The sequence below is a fragment of the Salmo salar genome, chromosome 28 (genome assembly GCF_965601325.2).
Source record: "Salmo salar chromosome 28, fSalSal1, whole genome shotgun sequence".
In the NCBI taxonomy this organism is placed as follows: domain Eukaryota; kingdom Metazoa; phylum Chordata; class Actinopteri; order Salmoniformes; family Salmonidae; genus Salmo; species Salmo salar.
In genome coordinates, this window is record NC_138318.1 from 27,668,258 (window position 1) to 27,680,652 (window position 12,395).

The window sequence follows — 12,395 nt, forward strand, 5'->3', positions numbered from 1 at the left end:
CGGAAAATGCTGACTAGACATTTGACAAAACAACGTTTATCGTGAGTAATTTAGCAAACTGTTAGTAAATTCCCCGGAAGTTTGCGGGGGGGGGTATGCTTTTTCTGAACGTCACATGCTAATGTAAAAAGCTGTTTTTTGATATAAATATGAACTTGATTGAACAGACATGCATGTATTGTATAACATAATGTCCTAGGTGTGTCATCTGATGAAGATCATAAAAGGTTAGTGCTGCATTTAGCTGTGGTTTGGGTTTTTGTGACATTATATGCTAGCTTGAAAAATGGGTGTCTGATTATTTCTGGCTGGGCACTCTCCTGACATAATCTAATGTTTTGCTTTCGTTGTAAAGCCTTTTTGAAATCGGACAGTGTGGTTAGATTAAGGAGAGTCTTGTCTTTAAATAGCTGTAAAATAGTCATATGTTTGAGAAATTGAAGTAATAGGATTTCAAACGATTCAAAAATCGCGCCACTGAATTCAGGTGGCTGTTACGTAGGTGGGACGAATTCGTCCCGCCTTGCCCATAGAGGTTAACTGAGTAATTTCAGATAAGATCCATTACTATGCCAGAGCATAGGCTACATCTTTTAAAAGACTGAAGGGTGCAATTGAGCTTTTCTTTTTTATTCTATGCAAGTCATCTATGAAATTACGGTTCCTGTGTTGCATGCATCTGTAGCTCCTCAACATCCTTCTCTGTAAGACCAGCAGAATGACAGCAGAATCCGAACCAAAAGGAAAATACAACAAAAAGAAAACAGAACAGACCTGACCCCACCCTGCTCAGGAAACAGTGAGAATGTGTGACTGACGCCACCCGGACAGACACATTGGACCCCACACACACAGTGCACAGCACAGGCCCACACCTGTGCATGCATGCAGTACACACACCACAGCATGTTATGATAACATGAAGAATGAACTTGAACCCTGGGCAAAATCATTTTGCAAAAAGGAACAGTCATCATTTGTGTGCTACTTGCTGCGCAATACTTATGACAACACTGAAACAGAACACTGCATCCCCTGAGAGACCAGCTGTTAATCTAGAACAGCACAGCCTGGATTGGAATGCCCTGCCACTGCTTTAGATCCATGGGAGAACAGAGGGTCTAAACTGTGCAACCTCTGGACTCACGTAACACAAAAACAGCAGTACACTTACAACCCAAGTCCATACACAGCTAGGCCTACTCAACATCCTGCAACCACAGCCTTGGCTGACGATACCATAATTAAAGTAAAACTATGAAAAGCTTGCCCTGCACGCTAACACCAACCTGTGCTAGCTTGGGCACAATGTAAACAGACAATCATGTAATGATTATGGTCTGAATAACCTTCCTTCCTGAATCACATGGTGGCATGACACGCAACCAGTCTTTTTCATGCGTGCACAAACAGGTGCTGCAGCTGTTTATGGGAGAGAGACAGATAGGGGTGAGAGAGAGAGAGAGAGAGACAAGAAAGAAAGAAATAGCGAGAGCGAGAAGATGAGAAAAGTTAGAAAAAAATACAAAGTGTCAGCCAAAGTTTAGGAGTGCTAGCCTGGGGGGGGGGGGTTCCAGAGTGTTACAGCCACAGGGGGAATGTGGGTTGCATTAATGAGTTCTAGCCACAGGTTCCTCAGGCTTCGGGCCATGAGGCGACTATCCTCTCCTCTACGCAGGACTACACCACATCCTGAAATCCCTGGAATGCATGCGAGTGTGCCTGAATGTTACTTGCCCAGCCAGAGGACCAAATAGCAAGAAAGCACTGACAAAATATCTGTCCTGTTCGTCCTTGCAATGGTTGGCATGAGAAATTAATAGTGAGTGCTGTGCATGCATATTTAAACATGTTTGCAAATGATCTTGTCTTACACAGTCAGGGACAGGGGTGTTTGTTTGTCTCTCTCCCTCCATGTTCTGCACATGCCGGACAGAGAGGGGGCTGTGTCCCAAATGGCACCCAATTCCCTACATAGTGCACTACTTTTGAACAGGACTTAAACGGAATAGAGTGACATTTCCCCATTTGGGATGCTGCCAGGGACTCTAGAGGGGGGAGGAGAGGGCAGCTTTGTTGGAACTTGGAACTCTACTATTGACAATATGACATCATTGCTATAATATTCAAGCCCAAAGCAATCCCAGTTCCAGCCTTTGAGGTTTTCCCCGCTTCTCCGGAAAAACATTGGTCAAAACCAGAGGGCCCTCCAGTAAGTGCCTTGCCTGCAGGGCATGTTTATGTCTTAGTCCCAAATGTCACCCTATTCCCTATATAGTGCACTTCTTTTGACCAGAGTAGTGCACTATAAGGGTAATAGGGAGCTATGTGGGATGCAGCCAATGAGTTAGGACAAAAATACAATGAGCCTGCAGTGCACAAACTGATTCCTGGAAGAGAGGAACTTCAATTTCCCCAGTCCCCACCCATACGCTGCAGCTGCATAACCATGAGCAGGGCGAGTATACCCATTAAGCCCACCAAAATCTGAGTTGACATTTCTTACAAAAATGAGAGCAGTATATGTTAGAAAAGTTATTATAAAATGAAAGATTAATCTTGTGTTTTAATGAGACAAATATTTAAATCTCTTGTGAAGTTATGACTTTACTTACGTGTTTTAATAAGACAAATATTTGATAAATGTGTGAAAAGTCCGAACTGGGCTTAATGGGTACCGACTGTACGCTTTAAGCCCATGGGTGTTCCAAATAAGCCCACCTCTTAAACAATCAATGTTCAAAACTTACAAACTGACACTTCTTACATAAAGTTACATTATATGAATCACCCCTAAAGGTCAAATAAAATGATCATTGCTATTCATCATGAAAGTAGCGCTTAAAACAGGAAGTGTCCAACCGTATCCACAGAGAACAATGTGGACTAGGGCTTTTGTTCTTGCTGACCAGTACACGCCTGATTCAACTAATCAGACTTCAATCAAGACATTAGTCGAATCAGGTGTGTTATTGCTTAGAACACAAACCTGCACCCACACTGGCCCTCTGTAGATAAGAAGCCATGCAACAAAGACCAGAATACAACGGTTTAGGAATTATCTGAAAGCTAATTCACATTTGCAGTACTGCTATTTTCTTGTTAATTAGTTCAACTCATCTTCCTAAAGCGTATCTGAAGACCGTTTCAAATCTCCCGCTCTACCTTGTATTAAATAAAGTACAGGTGGACCAAACAGAATCACCTGGATGAATGAAAGACAACAATATGACAATGCCCCAACCCAAAAGTGCATGAGTAGTCTCCCAATAGTCATCATCTTCTCTCTCTCTCATTTGTTTGCATTTTTATCCACCACCTGTAGGTTTTTGTATCTCTGATATCCCTCAACCCTAACATTCTGCATCAACAACTACCTGTCGGCTCCAAATGTCTTGGAGTATAATTATTCCTAATTGTTTCAAATCTTTGTAAAGGCACCATGGGTAGATGCACAACTGTAGTTTGTTTTAAATCAACTTAAAATTTGAACAAAAATGTATGCTCATGTTCATTGAATATTAGGGATATCAACAAACTATCCCCATGTGTTTCAATGCATACTGGCCTTAACTGGAGCATACTGGCCTTAACTGGAGCATACTGGCCTTAACTGGAGCATACTGGCCTTAACTGGAGCATACTGGCCTTAACTGGAGCATACTGGCCTTAACTGGAGCATACTGGCCTTAACTGGAGCATACTGGCCTTAACTGGAGCATACTGGCCTTAACTGGAGCATACTGGCCTTAACCTTTTAGGGCTAGGGGGCAGTATTGTCACTTTCGGATGAAATACGTGCCCATATTAAACTGCCTCCTACTCAAACTCAGAAGCTAGGATATGCATATTATTAGTAGATTTGGATAGAAAACACTAAAGTTTCCAAAACTGTTTGAATGTCGTCTGTGAGTATAACAGAACTCAAATGGCAGGCAAAAACCTGAGAGAAATCCAACCAGGAAATGAAAATCTGGTTCCTGTAGTTCTTAAGTCCTTGCCTTTCTGACACACAGTGAGTTAGGACTCAAATAGCACTTCCTAAGGCTTCCACTAGATGTCAACAGTCTTAGAAAGTAGTTTGAGCCGTTTGCGGTAAACACAGGCCGAAGGAGAACGCTGGTAAGCAGGTGCCCTGAATATCACATCAGTTCATAGGGTGCGTTCATGTGAGAAATCCCCTGCGTTTTTCAAGGCAATGCAAACGTCCGGTTGGAATATTACTGAAGTTTCACGTTCTCAAGGCCCTAAAGATTGATGCTATACAACGTTTGACATGTTTGAACGAACGTAAATAGAACTTTTTTTTGACTTTCGTCGTCACATTTTGAGTAGCCTACTGAACGCGCAAACAACATGGAGTTATTTGGACATAAATGATGAACTTTATCGAACAAAACATTTGTTGTGGACCTGGGAATCCTGGAAGTGCCTTCTGATGAAGATTATTAAAGGTAAGTGAATATTTATAATGCTATTTATGCGTTTAGATGACTCCAAGATGGCCGGTGTCTATAATTGCCTGCTGTATTTTTGCAGCTTTGAAATTGGTAACACACACACAATTGTCAATAAGTTAAAACATCTGATTGGCTTAGAATAAAAAAAAGTTGTAGAAAAGCATATGAATTAGTTGAAACGGCAGAAAATGTTTGTTTTCTAGTTTAGTTGAATCCAAAGATGGAAGTGGGCTTAATGGGTACATGGGCTTAATAGGTATGCTTACTCTACATACCAAATGTCACCCTATTCCCTACATTAGTGCACTACTTTTGACTTGACATTTGGAACGCCCCTATAAGAATTTACATCAGTAGCAACTGACAGTCTGACGCAAGCCTGAATGCCAGTCTGTGCCATAATGCCAACTCCTTGTCACTAAAAGGGTGTTTTCACACATGGTCCTCTTTAAAAGAACCGATCGGAGTCCTCTTTAAAGTGAACTCTGGGGAAAAAAGCCTAACCATAAACATCAATGCCTTTCTTAAAATCAATACACAGTAGTATATTTTTTTAAACCTTTATATTTTGGTTAAAATAAATGCATGTTAGCAGGAAATATTAACTAGGGTAATTGTGTCACTTCTCTTGCGTTCAGTGCAAGCAGAGTCAGGGTATATGCAACAGTTTGGACCACCTGGCTCGTTGCGAGCTGTGTTTCTTCCTAGCAAAGACCGTAATTAATTTGCCAGATTTTTACATAATTTTGACATAACATTGAAGGTTGTGCAAAGTAACTGCAATATTTAGACTTAGGGTTGCCACCCGTTCGACAAAATACAGAATGGTTCCGTATTTCACTGAAAGAATAAACGTTTTGTTTTCGAAATGATAGTTCCTGGATTTTACAATATTAAGCAGCTCTCAGCAATGCTTGTTGCACAGTGCTGTTAATGACTACAAGCCTATCAACTCCTGAGATTAGGCTGGCAATAGTAAAGTGCCTATAAGAACATCCAATAGTCAAAGGTATATGAAATACAAATGGTAGAGAGAAATAGTTGACGCGTCATAATTCCTATAATAACTATAACATAAAACTTCTTAACTGGCAATATTGAAGAACTGGGAATGTTGAACCACCAGCTTTCATATGTTCTCAGGTTCTGAGCAAGGAACTTAAACGTTAGCTTTTTTACATGGCACATACTGCACTTTTACTTTCTTCTCCAACACTGTTTTTGTATTATTTAAACCAAATTGAACATGTTTCATTATTTATTTGAAACTAAATAGATTTTATTGATGTATTATATTAAGTTACAATAAAAGGGTTGATTGTTCATTCAGTATTGTCATATAACAAATATATATATAAAAGTCGGACGATTAATTGGTATCAGCTTTTTTTGGTCCTCTAATAATCAGTATCGGCGTTGAAAAATCATAACCGGTTGACTTCTACTCTGGAGCGGGATCGATTTGGAGGTGGGTTACAGGGAAGATATCCTCCTCCCTCATGTGGTACCCTTCCTGCAGGCTCATCCTGACATGACCCTCCAGCATGACAATGCCACCAGCCATACTGCTCGTTCTGTGCGTGACTTCCTGCAAGACAGGAATGTCAGTGTTCTGCCATGGCCAGCGAAGAGCCCGGATCTCAATCCCATTGAGCACGTCTGGGACCTGTTGGATCGGAGGGTGAGGGCTTTGTCCATTTCCCCCCAGAAATGTCCGGGAACTTGCAGGTGCCTTGGTAGAAGAGTGGGGTAACATCTCACTGCAAGAACTGGCAAATCTGGTGCAGTCCACGAAGAGGAGATGCACTGCAGTACTTAATGCAGCTGGTGGCCACACCAGATACTGACTGTTACTTTTGACCCCCACCCCTTTTCTCAGGGACACATTCAATTTCTGTTAGTCACATGTCTGTGGAACTTGTTCAGTTTATGTCTCAGTTGTTGAATCTTATGTTCATACAAATATTTACACATGTTAAGTTTGCTGAAAATAAACGCAGTTGACAGTGAGAGGATGTTTCTTTTTTTGCTGAGTTTACTTGGGAATTTATGTGCATCCTTGACAATCGCTAATCAATATCCAAAAACAGCACTTTTTTCCCCCTGCTAATCTGCACATTATCTTCTCCTTTTGGGACACCAATATGAGGGTTTATGGTAGGGGGAACGGTGTTGCGGTAGTCTAGTGTGGGGGAACAACGACAAGCGAACCTGGGGAGCTTTGTGTTCACGTTGTCCTACAAAAAGGGAACAGGACTGCGGAATTCAAGCAAACAGAAAGACCACCTCTCGAGATAGTTCGGTTCACATTGAGGCTCAAAGTGTTCACACCGCACACAAAAAAAAACAAAAAAACCACACAGTTCACAAAACTTGCCTGAAAGGGACCAAGTGTGAAAACAACCTAATTGTCATGCCATGTTCGGCTTGACAAGGAGTGCAATGGAGTTGGAAAGAGCACAAAGATATGTGGGACCAGGCTAGTCTGACAGCAGCAGTACAGTGACTAGATATTCAAGTCTGTGTTTGTGCTTGCAAAGGAGACTTGGATTGAAAACACAGCCAACCAGTATGATCAAAGTGATGACACAGACAATCAAGAACCACACTAAAGCATTGAACACATTTTTGCACTCTGAACATCATTCTATCCATTTAAATTCAGTCCCCCATGCAGTGTAGGCCAGGCACTCTTGCATGCCTCAAGAGAGAGAGACATAACATTGGATTCCAGAGAATCTGTCGCCAAGAGTCAGGGGCAAACAAACCCAATGACGTCGTGTGGGGTCAAAAGAGATGCACATAGAACAAAAACATTCCACAACATGCATTCCACTGGCAGTAAAATCAACTGGAAGCAATAACTCAGAGGCCGTTTTCCAGTGGAATACAGAGCACACACCGACTGTACATGCAATCCCTGGCTAACAACAAATGGCATCTGAAAAGCTTAAGGCAGAAAACACGTTAACAACATTCTCTCTCCTGAACAAAGAGCAGGCATCATTGTATATCCGGCAATACCAGTCCCCTGTCAACTAGCTCAAGCTTGGAAATAATATTTTTCCCCTTGGTGATTTGCAATGTTTACATGATGATCACCACACATACAACAGCAAGCACGAAATTCATGGGTGTGTAATTTAGCATATAATATAACTGTTCAATCAACCTAAGCAATCAGTGGTCTATTGTAGCTAGTAAGCTAACCATGTTCCACAAAAAGGTTTTGAAATTTCATAACCGTTGCTAGAACGAGATCATGTTCATGTGCCAGTGTTGGCAGCACATAGCTATGTGCTTTTCCTACTGTGCTGAGAACAGTTTTGATTTCTTGGAAAGCTAAATAAGACATTCCAAAACAGTAGTTTCCCTATCTTCTCAGTTCAAGTCATAGCTAACAACACAGCATATCAGCCTAGTCACTGAATTCTTACTTACTTTTTTGGCTGCAAGTACAACACTGTCATAAAATGCATGTCCCCAGCAAATATAACTAGTTATGACGTGGAGCCTAGCGTAGTAAGTTAGCGAACTGCCTATCTAACGTTAACTGGTTAAAGATAGCTTCTATAACTAGCTAGCTAACGTTGGCTAACAATTCAAGAAAATTTATAAAACATGTAACTTAATGTTTCAAATACAGTTATATTGAAGTTCGTGCATACCGTACATGTAGAAAATGTTGAAACAATCCTGACGAACGCTAATAGCTACCAAACTTTGCAAGAAAAATGAGCAATGTTAATTTGCAACTGACAAATCTGAATAAACTCAACGACCCGTTAAAGTAACGTTAGCCACATAGCTAGCCTAGCAAGTTGCTAGGTAGCTGCCTTTCGATGTTGCAAATCGAATGCGAAATCAAAAATAGTTAGTTACCTCTTTCAAAAGGTTAGTATTTCCTCCATCCCTCCAATAATTCCACAACAAATTGAAACACAGTGCAAAGTGATATTTCAGAGAACAGATGTATCTCCCAAAAACTTTGCAACTTTTAACGCTGCAAAAACGTTGCACCGGCACGCAGACCACTTTGTGACAGTAGTTTGCCTTTAGACGCACAAGCGCGCCAATTGACCCGCGTGGGTTGTCACATTCAGCTCACAAAGTGGCAGCAGGCGAAGCCCCGGCGGTGTAGCTTCTTTTCACGAAGTAGCACTGATTATTCGCCTACCTGATAGGTTCGCTATTATCCGGAGGCTCCATAGCAGGTCGAGGAATGCTCGGTTCTAGTGGTGCATGAGACCACCCATGACCATGCAAGTTTAATAGATGTTTGCACGTTTTCCTTTTGCAAAAGATGGGCGAAAAGTGTCTTTCTGTTAAGATTTTTTTTCGCCTGCAGAATTGGGGCTCGCCCGGGTGTGCGCTGCCGCCATCTTTCCAGCAGGAGGAAGAGTGCTACGGCAACTCGTACAGTTCAGCAGTCAAGTCACACACAGAACAGCAAGACAGATATTTCACCGGATGTGTAAATGGAAGCATCGGTTGGCGTTTCCACTTACTACCAATGGTGATGAGAGGAAGCCCAGTGGTAGAAGATTTTCAAGGGAGATGGATTTTGACCGACATTCTGCAAATGTCCTGATTGATGAAACATTTGCTCTCCGTACAGTTTTCTGTTTCCAAAACTAGAATCTGCAACAAACAGAGTGGACTGTGTTTTGTAGACTTTACCCTTTGCCAAAGTTAACACAAACATTTCTTATTGCATACGCGCACTTCACAAAACAGGCGTCCCCTAACGGAATTATGCAAATAAATGCCAGAACACGCTAATAGGATCTCAACAGCTCGTGAGCTCCTTGCTTGTTCTACCCACTATGCTTAATTTGCTCCCATTGGAAACGATAGGCTCTGGTCTATCTTGGGTTATTTATAAAAAATCTTTGACAAAGTGGTGACGATGCTTCTTCTTCGAGGTTTAATGGCAGACTACACCCTACTGGTGTATTGTCGCCACCTACTGTACAGTGAAGTTAAACAAAAATTCCATTGCGGGAAAGTAAAAAAATAAGTAGTTCATAGTTCAAATCAAATTGTATTTGTCACATGCTTAGTAAACAACAGGTGTTGACTGAAATACTTATAGGCCCTTCCCATCAACACAAGCTCAGGTGCCTGTGAGGGCAGAGCATTCATCGACAGGATTCCTTGTAGTGCCTCCGAGTCCCAAAAAACTTTCAGCCGCACTCTCTGTTTGCGCCGTGCAGTTGATAACCAAAGCAATAATCTCTACAAAGTCCACCTTCTTAACATGCAACATGTCAGGATCCTCTGACAAGCAATAATCTCTACAAAGTCCACCTTCTTAACATGCAACATGTCAGGATCCTCTGTTGACAAGTAATAATCTCTTCAAAGTCCACCTTCTTAACATGCAACATGTCAGGATCCTCTGTTGACAAGCAATAATCTCTACAAAGTCCACCTTCTTAACATGCAACATGTCAGGATCCTCTGTTGACAAGTAATAATCTCTACAAAGTCCACCTTCTTAATATGCAACATGTCAGGATCCTCTGTTGACAAGCAATAATCTCTACAAAGTCCACCTTCTTAACGTGCAACATGTCAGGATCCTCTGTTGACAAGTAATAATCTCTACAAAGTCCACCTTCTTAACATGCAACATGTCAGGATCCTCTGTTGACAAGTAATAATCTCTACAAAGTCCACCTTCTTAACATGCAACATGTCAGGATCCTCTGTTGACAAGTAATAATCTCTACAAAGTCCACCTTCTTAACATGCAACATATCAGGATCCTCTGTTGACAAGTAATAATCTCTACAAAGTCCACCTTCTTAACATGCAACATGTCAGGATCCTCTGTTGACAAGTAATAATCTCTACAAAGTCCACCTTCTTAACATGCAACATGTCAGGATCCTCTGTTGACAAGTAATAATCTCTACAAAGTCCACCTTCTTAACATGCAACATGTCAGGATCCTCTGTTGACAAGCAATAATCTCTACAAAGTCCACCTTCTTAACATGCAACATGTCAGGATCCTCTGTTGACAAGTAATAATCTCTACAAAGTCCACCTTCTTAACATGCAACATGTCAGGATCCTCTGTTGACAAGCAATAATCTCTACAAAGTCCACCTTCTTAACATGCAACATGTCAGGATCCTCTGTTGACAAGCAATAATCTCTACAAAGTCCACCTTCTTAACATGCAACATGTCAGGATCCTATGTTGACAAGTAATAATCTCTGGTGTCCAGTGGCGGATTTAGCATCTTGCCAGGGGCGGCATGGGGCGCCCCCACACAAAAAAAAATCGTAATGGTGATATTTGCGCGATCGGTTTTCTATCGCTCATTTGCACATCACGTCAATGATATCATGTCACCATGTGGGACTGTGGGTCAATTAACCTTGTCGCAGTGGGCGCCCTGATTCTAGTTTGTGAGCTAGGCAGGCTACTGTCTAGGAAGGTCTCCCTGTCAGAAGTACGAGATGGCGGGGGTAGTCCGAGGTAGGGGGAGCGGGGGATCTATCAAATAGCGCACCTCTAACTTTGTACTGTACTAATGCAATTAGTCAAATCAGCCACACTACGAAATGCTTTCAAATAAACCACAATTCATTCATTATACTGTGAATATATAGTTTCACACACATATTGTATAATTTTTTTCTGGTGTGTGCGAAATTGTTAAGAATAATCTAAAACCAGTCTGCACACCACCAAGGTGAATTGGTTTAGTCTTGACTCTTGGTTGACAGTGTTGGGGGATGGGTAATGTAGTGATGCTCGATGCCAAATCAACACAAATGGATAAGAAAAGGTCTAAGCCATCAAGTGCCCAGTTTAAGAAAAAGAGGAGAGAAGAAGAGGAGAAACAAGCAAAAGATAAAAGTATGCAGCTATGTCATCTCTTTATGAGTATAATATTATGCATGTAATAAAATAGGCTAGTATAACACTTATGTTTGTTAGCCTATGTTGCTATGTTGCTTGCTATGCTATTACACATAGGGCGACGACAATATTCAGTTTTCTGTCCAACTAGCTTACATAACATTGGATATAATTTCACACAGTTTCATCATGATAATGTGTGTAGCCTGCAGCAAAATGATTCCAACCTAACTAGCACATTATTGATTTGGTTAACTTTCATTGAGGTGACATCATAAAGGTTTTTTGTGATTGTATTGATTAGGTCCTGAGCTCAATAAGGGGAATTTCCAATGCTGTAGGCTAACTTAAAAGACGTCTATATTATGCTGATATTTTGTATCTTTTGTGATATATTGAGTCTTTTGGGGTGTCTTATGCCTATAATTAGCCAAGGAGGTTGTATGGTTCATTTGGTTCCTATTCTGAAAGTTTGATAAATTGTGCATAATGACATGTATATTTAATTGCGCAACAAATGTATTTAGGGTGTCAGACTCATATACTGTATTTCAATGCAAATTCAGGGGCACCTCTGAAATATTTTGGAGCAGCCTCTGGCACTGGCCAGGATGAGGAGCCATCAACCTCCTCAGCCACACTGGTGTCTTCACAAATGTTGTCTGAGGATGAGGATGAAGACCCATTTGCTTCCACTTCTCCCCAGCAGGATTCTTCAGGTGTGTTTGTGCGCATGCGCACGTGTGTGTGTCTGGATACACGCACATGTGTTTATGTGTGCATCCCTGCATTACATAAACAAAATAAATAATTTCCCTTTTGCAAAGTTTTAAGTTTCCATATTGTAGGTAACAATGATTTTATTATTGCAGGGTATGTATGTGGGATGTTCCATCACTATAAATGCTGTGAATAACATGTGTAAACTAAGGCCCATGTGTTCTCCATTAGAAATACCTGTAGCAGCATCCCCACCACATCCTGCTGCTGAGGATGAACCACTGTCTACAGACCCTCCTGACTGACTTCAGTTCTGACTGACAGAATTCGGACACA

General features: G+C 41.3%; 1 protein-coding gene across 3 annotated transcripts in view; it reads right to left on the minus strand.

Moving 5' to 3' along the window:
- The window catches only part of LOC106589750 (mitogen-activated protein kinase kinase kinase 4), a 113,909-nt gene extending 104,973 nt beyond the window's left edge, over positions 1–8,936 (minus strand). For 2 of the 3 annotated variants that reach the window (XM_014180062.3, XM_014180061.3), the window contains exon 1: positions 8,638–8,936. In XM_014180062.3, coding sequence (XP_014035537.1) covers positions 8,638–8,669 — 32 coding nt within the window. In that variant the 5' untranslated portion in view covers positions 8,670–8,936. Of the gene's footprint in view, positions 1–8,342; positions 8,553–8,637 lie in introns of those variants that run through there. The other variant, XM_014180063.3, reaches the window with a different exon arrangement.
- Positions 8,937–12,395: the final 3,459 nt, after the last annotated feature.